Raw genomic sequence first — 22,013 nt, 5'->3', positions numbered from 1 at the left:
TTAATCCGAGTCTATGGAACCTCAGTAGATTCTCAGTAAACACTAAGGCCGGAACGTTACCACTGTTCACACCAGCAGGATTTTCCCATCCTGCTGCAGTGAACAAACATTTGACTGGGCACCAAATTCTCCGACCTCGCTGCAGTGGGAGCGTGGTGTGATCGGCCGGTAAGACCGCACCCGAAGCATCAATTTGACAGCAGCTATCTGACGGCTGCTTTTCTCGGATTTTCCTGGTATATTTTATGGCCATTAGTAAAATTCTTCCAGCACTCCACTAGCACAGGGGCCTGTCCTCCGCAAGCAAAAAGAACATGTCCAGGCACTGCACCTTTTTCAATCAGACAAAAGCAAGAGGGGACAACTAATCCCTGGTGCATATCCCATGACAATGCCTTGACCAATCAATCAGCACCTTTTCTCATGTGGTATAAATTGTTGATCCCTTTGAAATTTGGTATTCTTGCATCTGTCCTGATGAGTGCAAGATGGAAAGCTTTGACAGCTTGTCTCTCTCTTCAACAATAATTCACAAAATAAGAAATATACACATTATACGCCCAGTCGAAGAGTGACATGAATATTTTACTTGCACCACTGCTTGTCCTCCTGCTCTCTGATATTTATACTCAGGCTCTCAAGCTTTGTGATGGCCGAGTCACAACAGCCAGGACTTCAATTAAAGATATGAATCAACTTTCTGTTTGATCTTGGAATGGCATAAGGGCTCTTTTAGTGAAAGGCTCATTACAAGTCTGTCTCCCTCAGAATAATGTCTCTTTATCTTCCACTGCCTTATGGAATACTGATCCACTTAATGCACAAGAAAGATTATATTCTGTTTCTGTGACCGAAAGCCAACATACAAAAATATCAGTGTGACTAAATAAACATCTCTCTTTAGTATTGCAGTCAATGTCAACGTGCATGCGGAACTTGACACTTTGCCTTGTGTCTCATTTGAAAAAGATGTTTCTACCTGAATGGGCTTTAAATCCAAATCTATGGGTGGTGGCCAACAGGTGGTGGGTTATGCCTATACATTGATTACATTTTGCATTTAGTAAACTTTATTTACAATTATTGCTAATTATACAGAACTTTAATACCAGCAGTACTTGACTTCATGGTCAGCTTTGCTTTGCGGAAACAATACATGACAAAATGCAGTTGAAATGCTTGTCTAAATGCTTCTTAAATGTGGTTTCCGCCTCTAAAGTTTATTTAAGTTTATTTATTAGTGTCACAAGTAGGCTTACATTAACACTGCAATGAAGTTACTATGAAAATCCCCTAGTCGCCACACTCCGGCGCCTGTTCGGGTACACTGAGGGAGAATTTAGCATGGCCGATGCACCTAACCAGCTCGTCTTTCGGACTGTGGGAGGAAACTGGAGCACCCGGAGGAAACCCATGCAGACAAGGGGAGAACGTGTAAACTCCACACAAACAGTGACCCAAGCCGGGAATCAAACCTTGGTCCCGGGCGCTGTGAGGCAGCAGTGCTAACCACTGTGCCGCCTCTATTACCCTTTCAGTCAGAGAGTTCCAGATTCCCATCTTCCTCTGAGTAAAAAGGTTTTCCCTCAAATTCCTGCTAAATGTCCTGTCCCTTACCCGAAATTGCCCCCTCCACTAAAGGGAAATGTTTTTTTCCTAAGTATCCTATCTATCCGTCATAATTTAAGGAAAACAACCCCAGCCTATCCAGCCTCTCTTCATAGCTGAAATGCTTCAGCCCAGGCAACATCCTGGTGAATCCCCTCTGCACCCTTTCCAGGGCAATCACATCCTTTCTATGATGTGGTGACCAGAACGGCACACGGTACTCTAGCTGTGGCCTAAGGTGACACAAGCTGCATCAGTGGGCAGGATTTTCCCATTCCGGGTGGTGGCCCGGGAGGGGGAATAGCAGTGAGCTGTATTGGGATGGCTCCAAGATACATTTCCAATGCTGTGGAAAGTTTTCACATGGAGGCAGGCAGCAAAGGCCCACATCAGGGGTGATTTTCCCTGGCCAACAGGGAGTTGGCATACCCTCGTGGGGGGAGGTTGGCAGTTTCATGTATCCTGCAGATGTCCAAGAGACCACTCCACGCCACAAAGAAGGGGCCACAGGTGCCCCTCTTGTTACCTGAACCACCCTAGCGGTGCCCCTCTCTCCTGATGCAGCTGCTGAGGTTCGAGCGCTGCCCACTCTTTGGTTGGGCTGGTAGCTTCAGGAGCCAACCTGCCATCCTGCTAAGACCCTATCCACTGAATTTTTACCACAGTCTAAATGAACCTCCATTCCATTTAGTTTGCTCCAAGGAAATAAATGCGATCTTTACATGGCATACTGTTATCTTACTCATTAAACTGAACAGGTTTGAAGTGTGAGCGAGCCTCAAGGTCAACTTTATGTGCAGTGACAATAACTGGATGAAAGCTTTGGCAAACTTTCAGCTCATTTAATAAGCTCACTTCGCTGTTCATCTCTACTCTCTGCACTGGACAAAATTACAACTATTGACCAATAGATGGCACAATTATACCACAAGACACAGGTCAATTGCGCGTAACAGCAATGTCTTCTGAACCTTTGAAAAAAAACAAATCATTAGCCTTGGTACATAAAATTGTTAAGAAATAGAACAATACTCCCACTGATCCAAACTCATCCCTGCTCTTGCATGGGCTTTAAAATCACCTCCCATCTTAAATAGTCGCTCCCTCTGGGGTCAGTTTGTTTCAGTTTACCGTGGTGTCGGGGGACGCACCTTAAAGGACTGCACGAAGGTCCAGAGCAAAATACGAATGGTGTATCCCTGGCGTAGGAGCTTGATGAGACGTGCAGCTCTGAACAACCGCAGGAAGCTGAGATTGATAAAGTTACCCTGGTGAAAAACAAAGAATTCAGGGTACGGTCAGCAACCAGAAACCTAAATCGGCATAGCGGCGTGGTTCGCACTGCAGTGAATCTTTTACAGGAGCCCTCTTCATGGAGCATTTTATCAGTGACATCAGTTCATCAATTGGAATATGTGAATTTAAGAAAGAATTGATCCAGAGATTCATTCGAAACAAGTGAAACAACTTGATTCAAAATGTTATCCTGCAACCAGATTCCCCTTGATGGGTTGTGATTTGAACCAAATTCCCTTTTACAATAAAGGACAACGTTATGAGCATTTCTCAGGATTAGAAAATTTACACTAAATACTTTCCTATTACTGCGGCAAGGCAGAAATGGACAAGGAGAACACATATTTTGAGTACATTCCTATCCTGAGAGAAATGTAACCATTCCAGTTTACAAATGCAAGTTGAGCTTCAATAATATTAGGGTTAGGTTGATTGGCCATGCTAAATTGTCCCTTAGTGTGTCCCGGGATGTGTAGATTAGAGGGATTATTGGGGTAAATGTGTGGGGATGGGATTGTGGTCGGTGCAGACTCGATGAGCCGAATTGGCCTCCTTCTGCACTGTAGAGATTCTATAATTCTATACGATCAGTATAATCACAGAATCAAAGAATCCCTCCAGTGCAGAAGGAGGCCATTCAGCCCATTGAGCCTGCGCCGACAACAATCCCACTCAGACCCTATCCCTGTAACTCCATGTATTTACCCTGCTAATCCCCCTGACACTAATGGCCAATTTATCATGGCCAATCAACCTAACCTGCACATTGTTGAATATGTTTAAATCACGGGTAGATAGTTTTCTGATCGATAAGGGAATTAGGGGTTATGGGGAGCAGGCGGGTAAGTGGAACTGATTCGCTTCAGATCAGCCATGATCTTGTTGAATGGCGGGGCAGGCTCGAAGGGCCAGATGGCCTACTCCTGCTCCTATTTCTTATGTTCTTCTTATGTTCTTATCTTTGGGAGGAAACCGACGCACCCAGAGGAAACCCACACAGAGACGGGGAGAACGTGCAAACTCCACACAGACAGTGACCCAAGCCGGGAATCGAACCCGGGTCCCTGGCGCTGTGAGGCAGCAGTGCTAACCACGGTGCCACCCTGCTTGGTTTACAGTTGTATCCCAGATTCAGGAAATCCTAGTAACCCTGATGGTGTGATGTCCTACATTATCTAGAAAGCCTAAATTTTAGGAGAATTCCTGGCTTGATGTTGTGGTTCCCACTCGCAAGCATAGCTCGGCTGATAAAGCACGTGGCTGTTCCAACTGCGGGCACATTCCAACGGGGGTAAAGGAGAAGGATTGACTTCCTTTGCAAAAGCCTGATTCAACTAGAAAATCACTTTTTAATCACAGAATAATTAAAAAGCCCATCCGATGCAAACATCAGCTCCCCAGAGCCTCCAGTTGCCATCTCTCCGCTAGTTAGTTGTCATGGAATTGGCAATGTTTTTAATCATCTTGATGAAACATTTCAACACATTTTTTTCTTTATCATTTTGGGGGTTTTTTTTGGCAGGCACTTAAAAATGTATTTAGAATTTGCAATCAGCAGAGGAGGAGGCCATTTGGCCCTTTGTGGCTGTGCTGGTTTTTTTAATGAACTATAATTAAATTTGTGAGCTCTTTTCTGATTAGCTTTGAGTTAATGGATTTGTGGAAAATATTATTGATCACTAACATGATAATGGTGCCATTGGATATGTTAATATATTTGAGCGATTGCACATTTTGGTTCGTTTATCAACATCATGTGATGTACAATTAAGCATTTTCCAGGACAATGCCACAGACGTCCTGAAGCTAACCTGACCAAGTTTATTTAAGCTTACTTTATTAATATCACAAGTAGCTTACAGTAACACTGCAATGAAGTTACTGTGAAAATCCCCGAGGGAGAATTTAACACGGCCAATGCACCTAACCAGCACGTCTTTCGGACTGTGGGAGGAAACTGGGGCACCCGGAGGAAACCCACACAGACACGGTGGGAATATGCAGACTCCACACAGAATCATAGAACTCCTACAGTGCAGAAAGAGGTCATTTGGCCCATCGGGCCTGCACCGACAACAATCCCACCCAGGCCCTCTCACCGTAACCCCACATATTTACCCTACTAATCTCCCTGACACTAAAGGGCAATTGAGCATGGCCAATCCACCGCACATCTTTAGAAACCCACGCAGACATGGGAGAATGTTCCGCACAGACAGTGACCCAAGCCAGGAATTGAACCCGGGTCCCTGGCATTGTGAGGCGGCAGTGCTAACCACCATGCCACCCTTCACCAAATGGTATTAATCTTTGGCAGCAAGATTCTTGGTAGCGATTAAATGCTTTACCATTGGACCAACCAGTCAACTGCGAACGGTAATGTCAAATTCGAAAGAGTTTTCTTGAGTGTTCCTTTCTATTGCAACCCGTCAGAAGCCTCCCAGTGGAGTACCTATCTCATTCAACAGACTGAACTCCAATATTTAAAAGTGAACACAAACAATCAATGAGTAAAATCAGTTTAAACAGAACTGAGCTGTTTCATGCTCAAATATAATTTCTTATGCAGAAGAGTCCATGCTAACACGTACTGGACTTATTCACTTCACTATCAGATAGAATGGTCATTGAACCCACAGACAGATAATTGAAATCCATAAAGATGATGCAGTTCAAATGCGCCTAAGCAAATATATAAGAAAAAAAAACTTTGCATGCACGAAGCTCTGTGACATAGAAGCAGGGGGATTTAAGCATGCACACCATTTTAGAATCATAGAATCCTAGAGTGCAGAAGGAGCCCATCGAGTCTGCATCGACCACAATCCCACCCAAGCCCTATCCCCACAGCCCCATGCATTTACCCTAGCTAGTTCCCCCTGACACTAAGGGGCAATTTAGCATGGCCAATCCACCGAACCCATGCATCTTTGGAGGAAAGCGGAGCACCCAGAGGAAACCCACGCAGACACGGGGAGAAGGTGCAAACACCACACAGACAGTGACCCAAGCCGGGAATCGAACCCGGATCCCTGGTGCCGCGAGGCAGCAGTGCTAACCACTGTGCCGCCCCTTTCCTGCCTAGTCAAATCAATTGCAAGCTTTGGGGATTGTAGCATTCCCTGGAGAAAAGCATCATTAATTCATTGGAGTGTGGTTGTCCTATCAGTCAGGTCTTGTCCTCTGAATAAATGGTTGCCTCAAAAATTCGTCCTGTCCTCCTGAGCATCAAGTCCATCACTTTCCTATCAGCATTCAGAGATACACCCCACTATCCAAAAACAGAACTATTTTCAAACTACATTGCAACAAGGTGGTCAATGGAAAGGGATAATCTGGCTGATACGTGGGGAAGACTTTTGGATGTAGGAGCTGATTAGCCAGGTACACTTAAGGAGATGATGATTGTTAGTCTGAAATGCAACAAGAACCTGGGAGAGACTGGACTGGAAATGGTTAAATGAACTGCAAAACAAAACAGTGAAAGCAAATTGTAAACCACAATCATAGAGTTTTTAAAATACAGGAAAAAATTTAATGAAAAGCGCTAAAAGATTTCTTTCTTTATTTGCATAAGTTAAATCCTGACCATATCTTGGACAATGGATTTTGTAATGAAAAACCTTTCCTCTTATACCGGGGACTCTAAACGTGGTTCCGTTATCCTGATGAAACCATTTTGATCCCCCGAAACTCCAAAGATGATTTAAAATTTGACTGATGAGTTTAAAATATGAACTGACCATTTCTTAAAATAGGCTGCAACAGCTTTAGAATTCGACAGTAAAACGAAGAAGAGAAATTAATCAGGTCCATTGCCTAGTCTCAGTTCAGTGAAATTATATTCTTTACTGGGCAGAGATTGTACCTTCAATATTTAGGCTTCATTTACATTATTTCCTTTCTGCACCAGCCCCCTCTGTAAATTGAGGCACATCAGGATTAGGTTCTAAGAGAAGATCTGTACAAGCATCTTGAATCTTACCAATGGTGTCTTAAATTATGGCTTGCTTCTTTGCAACAGGTTTGTATGCTCCTTACTTTTCTATGTCTGTACCTGGAGCTGACTTCTGCAACGCAGAAGGAGATAATTTGGTCCATTGAGTCTGCACTGACCCTCCAAAAGAGCATCTTATGCAGGCCCACCCTCCCCCTGCTCTATCCCTGTAACTCCACCCATTTACTATGGCCAATCCACCTAACCTACACATCTTTGGATACTAAGGTGCAATTTAACATGGCCAATCTGCCTAACTTGCACTTCTTTGGACTGTGGGAGGAAAACAGAACACCTGGAGGAAAGTCCACACAGCCACCCAAGGCCGGAATTGAACCCGGGTCCCTGGTGCGTGAGGTAACAGTACTAACCACTGTGCCACCGTGCTGTCCATGATGCTCAGTTGGGGTGCTCTTTGAAAACTTAGATAGGAACCAGACAGACCAATGCATCAAGTGCTCATTTTCCCTGTTGTACCCTTTCTACACGGTAGCACAGTGGTTAGCACAGCTGCTTAGCGGTGGTTAGTGCCAGGGACCCTGGTTCGATTCCAAGCTTGGGTCACTGTCTGTGTGGAGTTTATACGTTCTCCCCGTGTCTGCGTGGGTTTCCTCCGAGTGCTCCGGTTTCCTCCCACAGTCTGAAAGACGTGCTGGTGAGGTGCATTGACCCAAACATGCACAGGACTGTGGCGACGAGCGGAATTTCACAGTAACTTCATTGCAGTGTTAATGTAAGCCTTACTTGTGACTAATAAATAAACTTTACTTTGACTTTACAGTCTAAATTTTCCCTGGGAGGGGGGGTTCATCATTGGTGAAAATTGGTTGGGATCCATTCTGCAGTGGATGGATGGGGAAATAGTTTCACTGAACTTGGCACAGAGGAATTGGAGAAAGGGGGAGCAATGTGCGACATTATGTTTCCTGATCCTCAGAATGGAAGACTCTAACTACTCAGTACATTCTTGAGAAACTGGGAAATGGAGAGTTATGTATTCCCGATATCAGGATTTTGCACAGGGGCATACAAATTAATTTTGTAACTCCACACTTGAGTAGGGAATAGATTCCTCCACATTTACATTGGGGAATGTAAAATATAATTATGCATTCAGAGAAATGCGTGACTGGAATAAAAATAGTATCTAATGGTTACAGCTGACTTAACGCTAATTTCACTAAATGTCAAATGTGTTAATCACCCCATTAGAGACAAGAAAATACTGTCACTCCTGGAATAAAATTGTGTTATCAAATACGGGCCCAGAGAATAAATCTAATTAGCATAGAACATGCTAGATTGTACAGAGGTCGAGGGTGTAGGGGAGTGGGGGTGGGGGAGAGTGGTTAGTATATTCATCGAAACCTAGGGGAGACAATTGTCAGTCCTTCCATTTTAAACCAGCAGGGGTTCAAAGATCTTTTGTAATGATCTCTGGCTCCCGTGCGGGAGTACGGATCCATGTAATTAGTGTGCATGGGACCTACAGCGAAGCCTCCAGCTTCTTTGGGGAGCTGGATATCTTGTTAGTGGATTGGGGCTCTGCTGGACTCCTGCCTGGTGCGGGTCATTCATTATTCCATGAAGAACTTCTTGCAAAGTCAGCTTATATTTCTTTGCCTCAAGGACACTGCCATCTTTAAGCAAGGGGAGCCCAAGGGCAGAATTGTCTCATTAGATGGAGCATCTAGTTATCAGGCAAGGAAGAAAACATTCCAAGAGTTTGTTAATCTTGCAGTGGACCTGAGATCCAGCTACATAGCGAGGCTCATGACCGACAGAGTTTCACTAAGCAGTGCAAATGTAGTCTTGCACTTGGCGCCTATCATTTCCTATGAATTTGAGCCACTGATTGGGTTGTTAATGGAGAATTTCTGGAGAACACATACTGTTTTGACTTGCGATTTGATTGTTTATCAAAGAACTTAGACTCCACTCTGGGCATTCTTCCAAAATGAGGAGGGGCAACACATCTGGCCAGTAGAATTAGAGGCATTTTCTCTTTGACAGAAACATGATTTAGTCTACTGATCGTACAGACCTTACAGAATCATAGAATCCCTTCAGGGCAGAAGGAGGTCATTTGGCCCATCAAGTCTGCACCGACCACAATCCCACCCAGGCCCCATTCCCGTAACCTCACATATTTACACTGCTAATGCCCCTGACACTAGGGTCAATTTAGCATGGCCAATCAACCTAACCCACACATCTTTGGACATCTTAGGTTTAAAGTTTATTGCTTGGTGTCACAAGTAGGCTTATATTAACACTGCAATGAAGTTACTGTGAAAATCCCCTAGTCGCCACACTCCGGCACCTGTTCGGGTACACTGAGGGGCAATTTAGCATGGCCAATGCACCTAACCAGCACGTCTTTCGGACTGTGGGAGGAAACCGGAACACCTGGAGGAAATCCATGCAGACACGAGGAGACCATGCGAACTTCGCACAGTGACCCAAGCCGGGAATCGAACTCGGGTCCCTGGCGCCGTGAGGCAGCAGTGCTAACCACTGTGCCGCCTTAGGATGGACAGCTCTGCGTCAGGAAGGCCTTACCTGCGCTCTCAAGTTACAAAAGAGGGGCTTAAATTGCCCTCTCTGCCTCTCAGTAATCTCACTTTGCACCCATTCTTCTTTATTTAACCTACTATTCTTCCTCTTAACAAAGTGAACAGACATGATAAATATGGAAGTTTCTCAGAGATTTCCTCTGTAATTAGCAAGGTGATTGATCAACGCTAGCACAGAATATAATAGGTTTGCTCTGAATTAAGCAATCCTGTTAATGCTAATGATGATCATTCCAAATCATCAGGTCAAAATAAAAAGCCATCATTAGGCCAAAATTAAAGCACTTAGCTCATCTGAATGTTCTTTTCCCCTCCCCCTCCCGTGTTTCTCTAATATTTTGGAGCAATTTTCTTTCAGCAGCCAGCATGGATAAATACCAACACGGGAATGATCTGGGAAGAATGACTGCGTGAGAGAGCTGAGTTAAAGTGAACAAGCAAAGCAAGACAATCATTGAATTTCCCTGACTTTAATGAGTAGCTCTTCACGAACCCACCTCACTCAGAGTAGCTCCTCCAACCCAATCCCATCAATAGTAATTAATTCTTTCTTAAAAGAAAACAATTCATTTAAAATTAACACAAAAAAAAGCAAAGTTGGTCTTAACGCTGAGCACATAAGCACCCTACGGGGAGAACTATTTGTTATTATTAGTGAGAAACGATCTAATTATAAAGCAGGGGAATAACACGTTTATTCTATTTTGTCTTATTCCTTTCCCAGTGCCTTTCCTCCATCCATTCCCTTTCCATTTCCTTCCTCCTTTGTTTTATGCGGAAACTATTATTAAAATGCAACCGTGAAGTTTTAAAGTTTATTTATTGGTCACACGTAGACTCACATTAACATAGCAATGAAGTGCCTTTGACAATCCCCTAGTCGTCACACACCAGTGCCTGTTCGGGTACACTGAGGGAGAATTTAGCACGGCCAATGCACCTAACCAGCACGTCTTTCGGACTGTGGGCACCCGGAGGAAACCCACGCAGACAAGGGGCGAACATACAGACTCCACACAGGATCATGTACAGAAAGAGGTCATTTGGCCCATAAGGCCTGCACAGACAACATTCCCACCCAGGCCTTATCCCCGTAACCCTACATATTTAACCTGCTAATCCCACACAGACACGGGGAGAAGTGCAACTTCCACACAGACAGTGACCCAAGCCGAGAATGGAACCTGGGTCCCTGGCGTTGAGAGGCAGCAATGCTAACCACTGTGCCATGGTACTGCCCTATTTCAAAGTCTACACTGTGGCTGTTTATTCCAAAGTCTGTCGCTAGCTTGGGAAAAGGAAAGCAAGTTTAGCCAGGCTAAGCTGCCAGGAGTGGGTACCCTATACAGTCCTGCATGTCAGAAAACGGGAGAGCGGGGCCAAATGAACACACTTCGCTTTTCTCAGTGTACATGCACCAAGTTAATGGGGCTGGGGGGGCGGGGGGGAATAAAGCAAATTAAAAAGCAAACAATTTCTTAAATTGATGAAACCAACCCGTTGCTACATGTTGATGTTGTTCATGGATGATAGATGTTGGCAGGACGCAAAGAAAGGTTTTAGGAGGGAACAGCAGGCAGACAACATACAGACGGATGCATGGGTTTTCACATAGTGTGTTGGTTGGATGGCGTGATTCAGGCGACCATTGGAGAAAATAAGGCACAGAAACAAGAGGAAATGAGAAATCAGATGAGTGAAATCAAACTCAAGTCTTTTTCTTATAATCAAAATGAAACATCACTTGAATCATATTACAATCCAGCAAATCAGTGTTAGAACCTTTATAGTGGTGTCAAAAAGGACAAGCTTGTAGTAACTCAGAATGCAGGTTCATTGTGGATGTACCAGGAAGATAATCAATACAAACGTAAGGAGCATCGATTTTTCATTCAACTGGTGGTGATCTCGAAAGTTGAATGGCAATTTTACAGTTGAATAATCATGTGAGAGCTAACTCATATGTTGCCATCAGCTTTTAAGAGTTTGCAGCAGTTGCAAGCACATCACTAAAATATTTTCTTATCAAAGTTCCTCATTACTTATCATAGAATCCCCACAGTGAAGGAGGAGGCCATTCGGCCCATCGAACCTGTACCAACAACAATCCCACCCAGGCCCTATCTCCATAACCCCACGTATTTATCCTGCTTGTCTCCCTGACACTAAGGGGCAATTTAGCATGGCCAATCCACCTAACCCGCACATCTTTCAGACTGAGAGGGGAAACTGGAGCACCCAGAGGAAACCCAAGGAGACACGGGGAGAATGTGCAAACTCCACACAGACAGTGACCCGAGGCCTGAATTGAACTCGGGTCCCTGGCGCTGTGAGACAGCAGTGCTAACCACTGTGTCACCATGCCGCTCTCGTCCAGGCAATTGTTGTACTGCATTGGAGGCCATTTTAAGTCAATAACCTTTAGTACAACATGGTCACCGTTTGTGGAAGATATTTTACTTTACAATTATTGAACAGTACATTTTGTAGTGCCCTGATACTGATGCAAAGTCTCATGCTTCCTGGTTTAGCAGTGATCAGTTAAGCACTGGCAAATTGGGCACTCTGAGCTCAATTCTTCAATTTGCCTTCCCGTCAAATGAGGTCCTTCTCCTGAAATGTTTGTTTCTCTTCCCTCGCCGAGTGGCACACCAAGGCAGACTTTCATCTGTTCCCATTAAGGGTTTTACCTGCACCAGATTGCTAGCTCGTCACCAGAGGCTTACAGCTTGAGAGGAGCCCTTCCACATCAAATGTAGTTGACCTGCTCTTACCACCAGCCCATGGGTGTGTTGGAAGGATTTTGCAGGATTTTGCATTACGAATGCACCTTCAAGTCCCGGGATGGGACCCGAACCCGGAGCTTCTGGCTCGGAGGTAGGGACACTACCCACAGAGGCACCAGACCGCCATTCCCCTGAAATAAGCCCCTTGAAACCTTCTCTCCAATAAGCTCTGTCATTACAATTCTATTTTTAGTGAATTTGAAACAAAGAGGGGAAGCAGAAACCCACCTGAAGAATAAGTTCCGTGGTGCAGCGTTATCCAGAAACCTCAATTGGGAACGCCTTTGTGATGACCAATAGGATCAGCCTTGACAGTGATGCTGCCACAGTCAAGTAGCCTACCAATCATCACTGCCCAGGATCAAACATAATGGCAAGTTGGATATGGTCATGAGGGCCTACCAATGCCAAGGAACCCCAGCTCAAGTCAGCTGCTTCAGATGAGGAAGGGATTTTTTTAGTTCAAAGATAATGTTCAAAGTATCCCTTAGCTAAAGTGGCTGTAAATTTACTGGAGAATGAAAGATAACCTCACGCTAACTTATTCCAACTAACTGCCAGTAACATGTGATTATTCGAAGTAATCTAGAATTGTCATTCCGAAATAAATATTTTGAAACAAATAAAAATTACATTTGCATGAATACAAATGCATTGTTTATTAATTTAGATTAAAGAATAAACAATGATAGCTACATGTAGATAGGGTTATAATAATTAATCAGACATTATCCTAGCGGAAGTGCCTTTTTAATGCATCTAAATTTAATCAGATTCACATCAGCCAGATGCGTCACCTGGGTGCTGGCCTGAATATCTTTCACATTCTGCAGAAATTCCAAGAAACTCTCCCTTTATAGGAAAGCTCAATTTACTTCCTGGCAACGGTTTGTGAGGAAACTCATGTTTACATTTCAAATCTAAATGCTTGAATATGAATGTTGAAAATTTTGATTTGCTGAAGCTAAGGAACCTTACCAATAGTAGTTGAGGACAAAACGTTGTGTGAATTCAAGAAGAAATTAGATATAGCTCTAGGGGCTAAAGGGATCAAGGGATAAGGGGGCGGGGGGCAAGGGGAAATCAGGATATTGAATTCGATGATCAGCCATGATCAAAAATGAATGGCGGAGCAGGCTCAAAGGACCAAATGGCCTACTCCTGCTTCTAGTTTCTAATAGAATCCACAGAATCCCTAAAGTGCAGAAGGAGGCCATTCGCCCTATTGAGCCTGCACTGACAACAATCCCAGCCAGGCTCTATTTCTGTAACCCCAAGTATTTACCCTGACACTAAGAGGTAATTTTAGCATGGTCAATCAACATAACCCGCATATTTTTGGAGTGTGGAAGGAAACCCACGCAGTCACGGGGAGAACGTGCAAACTCCGCACAGACAGTGACCCGAGCCCGGAATCAAACCCAGGCTGAATGATGCCTGAATGTGTGTCATGGCAGGGGATGGGGAGGGGAAGGGGGGGTGCTACTGACCCTCCACTATCTCTACCAAGAAAGTATGCTTGCAGTGTGATATAGTAATTAATGTGAAAATATATAACCTTCAACATTGTAACCATGCAGGAGAAATTGTAGTTGAATGTTCTCAATGCAGCCCTCGTTAGGTTGGGTTGATTGGCCATGCTAAATTGACCCTAGTGTCAGGGGGATTAGCAGGGTAAATGTGTGGGGTTACAGGAATAAGGCCTGGGTGGGATTATGGTTGGTACAGACTTGATGGGCCGAATGGCCTCCTTCTGTACTGTAGGGATTCTATGGATTCTATGATTAAGTCCCAAAATGTGTAGGAATCAAATGTGCTGTGAAGTTAACTTGTGCAACGCAAGTTGTATATATTTTTATCAGATCTTATTAGTGATAAAAAGATTGAAAGGGCCAACATGCGCTGAAGACAAGGAATTATGCAGTTATGGCCACCATTAAAAAAAATAATTGCTGCCATAACCTCATAGGCAGATCCGCTCAAATGTACAGTGTTTGGGGTTCTAAGTTAAGAGGTCAGCCAGCCAGATCACTGTATAAAGAGGGGACGCAGTGGTGTAGTGGTATTGTCACTGGACTTGTAACCCAGAGACTCAGTAATGCTCTGCGAACCCACCACGGCCGATGGTGAAATTTGAATTCAATTAAAAATCTGGAATTAAAAATCTAATGGCGACCATGAAACCATTGTCGATTGTCGGAAAAACCCATCTGGTTCACTGATGTCCTCTGGGGAAGGGAAATCTGTCGTCCTTACCTGGTCTGGCCTACATGTGACTCCAGATCCACAGCAATGTGTTTGACTCTTAACTGCCCTCTGAAATGGCCTAGCAAGCCACTCAGTTCAAGGGGCAATTAGGGATGGGTAACAAAGGCCGGCCAGCCAGCGACACCCATAACCCATGAAAGAATAAACAAAAATACAGGTGAGAGATGCGAGTCATCTTACCTACTGAGGTGGACTTGCTATTCCTCCTCTTGTCTCATTACTTTGGAGCATAAATTGATCTTAGATTGTTACTCTGCACTGAAAAACTCTACAATTCAGGACTAGCCAAGTGCACAGCAGAACTTGGCTAGCGTTTCTGGACAGCTCCCAGATGGTATCCAGGGCCAAGAGAAATGATGCTGATGAATATTGACCTGTTTGTAGAAACATGCTGACAAAACTTGGTGGCTGATGCCAGCTAAACAGCTCTCTGGTGAGTCCATACCCAGGAACTGCTCATTAACATGGAAATTAAGGCTTACTCCAATAACAGCAGAGATTTATATGTGGCAAGTACATTACACTGGAAGTACTACAATATGTAATTCATCTTTCAAAGTATTTGTCGTTGTGGAAAGAAGGCTATTTAAAAAAAAATCATAATTCTGTGCAAGGAAAATTTGCTGCTGCACAAATCTTGGAATCCAACAAATCCTCTTCATATAAATTTAACTGCACCAAAATAGTCAATGTGGTGCTTTATCGCTTATCACATTAATTATTTAACAATAGCAACAACATACTGGGTTCGTTGCTCACATTCAGAAATTGTCAATCTCCTCAGGCGTGCTGCAAAAAAAAAAATGACCTCAAAATAAGAGCTGATACTAAAAAATGAAAAATGTGAAGACAGGAACTTGTGTTGAAAATATTAATGGATAAACATCAAATGTCGTACTGTTTGATTCTTCTCTGCATTATTTTAACAAAGGGATCAGCCTATTTATAATCGGCATGTAAAACACCTCAGTCAAAATAGCAGACAGGGGACCACCAGTAATATATTTCTGGAATATAATTTTTCATCTCTTCTGGGTGTCAGCTTTTTATTCGGGTGAAGGATAGCCACGCCGTGGATTGGAACATGGATCGCAATCAGGTCCACGTAAGGTGCGCTACTTTCTATCGATCTAGAATAGCACTGACTCCCTTTACATTGTTCTAAAGAACAGGTTAAAACCAAGCACTTAGGAGACCCCCCCCCTCCCACTTTATACAATGTCCATTCATTGAACCATAGAAAATAAAAGCAAGAGTAAGCCATTCGGCCCTTCAAGTCTGCTCCACCATTCATTTTGATCGTGGCTGATCATCAAATTCAATATTGTGATCCCACCTTCCCCCCATATCCCTTGATCCCTTTAGCCCCAAGAGCTATATTGAATTTCTTCTTGAAATCACACAGCGTTTTGGCCTCAACTACTTTCCATGCTAGTGAATTCCACACATTCACCAGAATTTTATCCTCACCTCAGTTCTAAAAGGTTTACCCCTTATCCTCAAACTATGACCCCTAGTTCTGGACTCCCCCCAACATTGGATACATTCTTTCTGAATCTATCCTGCCTAATCCTGTTAGAATTTTAAAAGTTTCTATGAGATCCCCACTCACTCTTATAATTCCAATGAATGTAATCTGACTGATTTAGTCTCTTTAGTATGACAGACCTGCCATCTCAGGAATCAGCCTGGTAAACCTTTGCTGTACTCCCTCTATAGCAAGGACATCCTTCCTTTGATAAGGACACCAAAGCTGCACACAATACTCCAGGTATGGCCTCACCAATGACCTGTACAATTGCAGTAAAACATCCCTATTCCTCTCGCTATGAAGGCCTGCATACCATTTGTCTTCTATACCACCTGCAGTATCTGCGAGCTTACTTTCTGCAACTGATGCACTGCCACAGTTTCTGAGGAAGGCTGAAGAATGGGTGTCATCTAAAGCCAAACGGGTGGGTAACCTTGTCCCATTGAATTAGATCCCAGGCAGAAACCACTGACTGATCTGGTATCGGAATCCTCAGGGGAGAGTATAAAATGAGACTTCCATCTGCAAACCATCTGGCTGGGTTGAATCCAATCCCAGTTCCCAGAAGGGAAAGGATGTTTTACCAGATTAATATTCAATTTTTTCCCAATCTGTTGCCTTCAGAGACTGGAGTGGGCAAGAGTGCTGACAGCAACACAATTCATTTGTGCCGTTCTCCTCCACGCTCATTAAATAGGAGGAAAGTAGAGTTGCGGGGTAGGAGTGGGGAGAGAGAGGATGTTGTGCGGAGAAAGAATAGGTTAGAAATGCAGTGAACCAGAAGGATGCCATGTGCATTCTTCTCAAAGCGTGACAGCTCTGCTTTTAGCTGCATTGATTTTTGATCCATAGTTTATTGAAGAGCAAACAAGCCCTGGAAAGAAAGTCTGAAACCACAACCACTTGATGCAAGTTCCATAATATTCCCAGCTACCCCATATAAAGAATACCTGTTGCAGTTCAAATCAAGGAATACAAGAAATCCTCTTCATGTAAATTTAAATGACCCAACATGGTGAATCACTTTATCACTTGTTTGGATCAAACACAGAGCACGAGAGTTCAATTCACCATTGCACTTCACCTCAAAAACTGGAGTGACCCTAGTTTGTCAACTACCAGCATGATTTCGGGCAGATATACTCACCGCCAGTTCAGTGACTAAGATATCAGTTATACTTCCCAGTACAGTTACAAAGTCAAACACGTTCCATGCATCGCGGAAGTAATTCTGCATAAAGAAAAGGAAAAAAAAATCAGTTAAAAAGTTTTTTTTATTAGTCACAAATAGGCTTACATTAACACTGCAATGAAGTTACTGTGAAAATCCCCATGTCACCTCACTCCAGCGCCTGTTCGGGTACACTGAGGGAAAATTTAGCATGGCCAATGCACCTAACTCGTTAAGTTTCGTCTTGAGCCACTTAACGTGGCTCTGAGTTTAATTTAGTTTATTTATTATGAGTCACAAGTAAGGCTTACATTTAACATTGCAATGAAGTTACTGTGAAATTCCTCTAGTCGCCACAGTCTGGCACCTGTTCGGGTCAATGCACCTAATCAGCACGTCTTTCGGACTGTGGAAGGAAACCGGAGCATCCGGAGGAAACCCACACAGACACGGGGAGAACGTGCAAACTCCACACAGACAGTGACCCAAGCCAGGAATCAAATCCAGGTCCCTGGCGCTGTGAGGCAGCAGTGCTAACCACTGTGCCACCGTGCTGCCCCCATTTCAGATTGCTATCAGATAAATGCCCAACTTTGTACCAGCTTTCTTATGGTTGCATGACAGCTGGAATCAGTGACTCGCTTCTGTTGCCCTAAAGGGCTTTCAGCTTCACTTCCTACACAAGTTGCTCAGCAGAAAGCAATCTTATGTCACAGTTGCTGCAGTGCAAAAGATTCACAGATTTGAATGGACCAAGCTGAAACTTTTTGTTGTGATAAAGCTTTAGGATGGGCAGCTGTTTGTCAACTTTCAATTTTAACCAGATCCCAGAGATTGGATCTCTCTGCATGAATTCTAGGACACATACTGTAATGACTTCAATCAGGCCATTGATGTTGGCCTATTGGAATATGAACTCTCTGATTAAGGAGTCAATTGATAGGCCAATCAGGGAGTCTTTTCCTTGTACTTAACCGGGAGTGTCAGTTCCTCTGGCACTCCCAAAGATGGATTGCTGACTGAAAGCACTCTGGGTACTGCTGTTGGAATTGTAAATAAAGGGATTTTTGTGAAGGGACTTCTGCCTCTGAAGACTTATTACACATACATAGATCACCAGTTTCCCCGGAAAGACCATAATACAGAATTTTGCCATGATAATTTGGATCTTCCCACCTTTGTTGCTTTGGGCTTAATACCTACCTCAGACAAGTGCTTACACAATGAACACCCATAGAATGTGGTGTATTGCTAAATCAGTATCAATGACGATAAAAAGATAAAGAATACCGCTTTGATAACAATTTTTAAACTAAGTTAAATTTTTCTTCACTTTTTCTATAGCTATGTCAATTTATGGAAGCAGTTATGAATTATAACATTCAAGAAAGGTAACATTCAGAAATGGTGCGACAGTGCTTAGCACCAATGGCAACATTTCATAGAATCCCTACAGTGCAGAAGGAGGCCATTCAACCCATCGAGTCTGCATCGACCACAATCCCACCCAGGCCCTTAACCCGCAACCCCTCAAATTTACCCTGGCTAATCCCCCTGACACTGAGGGAGAATTTAGCATGGCCAATCCCCCTAACCCGCACATCTTTGGAGTGTGGGAGGAAACCCATGCAGACAAGGAGAGAACATGCACACCCCACACAGACAGTCACCCGAGGCCAGATTTGAACCTGGGCCCCTGGCGCTGTGAGGCAGTTATGTGTGAAGTGAGCAGCAAAACTTTGCAGCTCAGAGATCAAAAATATCTTCTCCTAATCAATTGAACGGTTTCATATTGCATTTGCAAAGCATTTTCTTGTGCCTTCCGGAAACATCCCAAAGAGCTTTCCCGAAAATTGAATGACTTTTACTGTAAGAGCTACATTATGTAGACAAATGAGACAGTCGACGTGTGCACAGCAGATGCCAGAAGAGGCAACTGTTTTGGTGGAATTTCTTAAGGAAGGAATATAAGCAAGGAGAATTTGCTGCTCTTTCTTAGGGCAATGAGATCTTTTGCAGTTTATCCAAAGAAAAGGGCTCACATCGTACAAGAGTAGATCATGTCTTCAAATTCTGAAGCACGACTTAAAGTCATAGCCCAACAAAACCAACCATGGATTGAGATTCATTGACATAAGGGTCTTTATGGAGTTGCAGCTTTTGACTGGCTAAACGGAAACATCGCTTTTTTTTTCTACTTGATTGCATCAAACGTATTTGAATCAATATATTCACGAGATCGGTTTCCGTTCTGAGGCACCCAGTGATTTATTTTGAATACGCCACCTAACAACTTGTTTGTCAGTTGAATTAAAATATAACATACCAGAATACCGAACGCAATAAGTTTCAGCACACACTCCATGGAGAAGAGGAAAGTGAATAACATGTTCAGGTACTGCAGCATTCTGTCATAGGGATCGGGTGCATTGTAGAACTACAAATAAAAGAACACAAGAATCAGATGCGGTCCTTGAGACGATGTCAATTAAAAAAAAACTACAAGGTTACAATTTCCATAACAGGGAATGAAATAATTTCCTGCCCAGAAAAGATTGTTTCACTTAAACACAGCTGTGCTGAGGGTTTTAGAAAACTGTTTTATGTTGCAGGTTGATTATTTGAATCCAGGAGTGCATTCATTATTCATCGATGTCCACATGAAACATTCATCAGCACTTCCTCCATTCATTCCCAATTATATAATGAGATGACATTGACTACTGCTCTCTGATTTCAAGCACCAACTAGTGAGGTCCGAGCAACAGCTTCCCGTTCTGCCCCTGCTGGTTTGCAGTTCTTCCTCAAGGTTTTCTCAACAGGCAATGCTAATCCTACAATCACCAGCGGGAATTGGATGAGTGGCAGCTGTCCTTTGCTGCCTCCTTGTTGCATCACACGACAAAGCTCATGCTATCACTTAATGAGTGGCTGCAGCATTTATGCTTCGAATGTCCCACACTGCACAACAATTTGCAAGGAAGGACTAATTAAATGGCCTGCGATTTCTGACTTGACTACAAAAGCACAGCACTGTAGCACCACTTCACATTCGTATAATGTGACTCAATATGGATGTGCATTATTATCCAGTGCACTGTTCTGATACATAATTGTCCACCTACTGCATGAGGTAAAGCCATTAGTGATCAATGCAGTCAATTGACCAGAAATATATAGACAGGCAGACGCCAGGCAGACAGAAAGGCAGTAAGTTTAAAAGTAAAGTTTGGGCGAGGTTCGTAAAATCCCGCCTGAGGCCAACGGAGAGTTCCGTTCTGCGAGCCCCGCCCACCCTGATTCCAGGGTGGGCGAGGCGGTAGAATTCCAGCCACAGAGCGGGGTTTTCCGGCCGCGCTCACCCCAAGGCCGGAATATCCCGCCCGAGGCCAATAGGCCTTTGCATGGTTCGCCCCTGCCTGCTACGTTTCCTGTGGCGGGCGAAACAAGGAAATTCTACCCATAGAATCCCTACAGTGCAGAACAGGCCATTCGGCCCATTGAGTTCGCACCAACTCTCTGACAGGGCATCAAACCCAATAACCCAGAATAAAACGCCAATTTAAAAAAGATGATTGTTTGATAATATTCTAGTTTTTCTTGGGAAATTCAATCATTGTTTCATGATTGATTTGGCTGCCAATTATTTATTTACCAGTTATCTTGCAATTCAATTTTTCACTGAGTGTTCCATTGAAGATATGAAAATTTGTGCTGCTGATTTTTATGTAAATTTAATTCCCACACGGGCTGTCTTATGTATGCTAATTGGAACTTTTACTACACTTTCCATACAATGCGCTGCAATCAACCACACGTGTCATCTCAATAAATATAAAGATAAAAGCCAACAAATCTGTCTTTCTCAGATATAAACACCAACAGACATAATCGATGTGAAGTGATCTATCAACAGCAGCCATGCCGTTCACAAAAACAGCTTAAAATTAAATAAAACTACCAACCAATTTAAATAAGTTATTTTTGTCTGGTTTCAGAGTTGAAATGACAGTTATAAACCAATTCTTCATCAAACTAAAAACTCCAATAGGTGCTCCTGAATCAAATTACAGTTTTGCAATCAGTCGCAAATCTTACTATGATCATATGATTATAAACCTTAACCAGGCAAATGTGTGATAATTCCATTGCCAGAAGACTAGTCAACAAGCCAATTAATTGACTTCTAGTTAAAAGTTTATTTATTAAATGTCACAAGTAGGCTTACATTAACACTACTGTGAAAATCCCCTAGTTGCCACGCTCCAGCGCCTGTTTGGGTACACTGAGGAGAATTTAGCATGGCCAATCCACCTAACCAGCACGTCTTTTGGACTGTGGGAGGAAACCGGAGCACCCGGAGCATCTGCACAGACAGTGACCCAAACCGGGAATCGTACCCAGGTCCCTAGCGCTGTGAAGCAGCAGTGTTAACCACTGTGCCGCCTACCATGTGGCATCCTCAGTGATGACACTTGCGCTTGAACTATGGGTGATGACATAAAAAAGGCGTCATCAATTCAGTTACCTATCACATATCTCTCCCCAATGTTATTTCAATTGAACATCCACTGATCCAATGTTGCCCCAAGTCAAAATTGTCACTATCATTGCGCAGGATCATGTAAATATCTCATTGTGCAGTGAAATTATCACCATGCCACTGTCGCCCTGAGATGAAATGCTACACAACAGACAATCTGGTATTCTTCAAAACAGAAGAATTTAGCTTTATCACGAAAACTCACAGAAGTACAATTACTGATTGTGCTTGAAGTGC

The 22,013-nt window shown here is 43.4% G+C and overlaps 1 protein-coding gene across 1 annotated transcript in view; it reads right to left on the bottom strand.

Annotated features, from left to right (window-relative positions):
- cacna1ba (calcium channel, voltage-dependent, N type, alpha 1B subunit, a) overlaps positions 1-22,013 on the bottom strand; it is a 664,407-nt gene that overhangs the window by 88,716 nt on the left and 553,678 nt on the right. Inside the window, exons 30-32 of the mRNA XM_078227596.1 lie at positions 19,560-19,670; positions 17,210-17,293; positions 2,760-2,876 (exon numbers count right to left, since the gene is read on the bottom strand). Of these exons, the coding sequence (XP_078083722.1) occupies positions 2,760-2,876; positions 17,210-17,293; positions 19,560-19,670 (312 nt within the window). The remainder of the gene's footprint in view (positions 1-2,759; positions 2,877-17,209; positions 17,294-19,559; positions 19,671-22,013) is intronic.

The sequence above is a fragment of the Mustelus asterias genome, chromosome 13 (genome assembly GCF_964213995.1).
Source record: "Mustelus asterias chromosome 13, sMusAst1.hap1.1, whole genome shotgun sequence".
Classification (NCBI taxonomy): Eukaryota; Metazoa; Chordata; class Chondrichthyes; order Carcharhiniformes; family Triakidae; genus Mustelus; species Mustelus asterias.
This window is presented reverse-complemented; position numbering and strand designations above follow the sequence as displayed.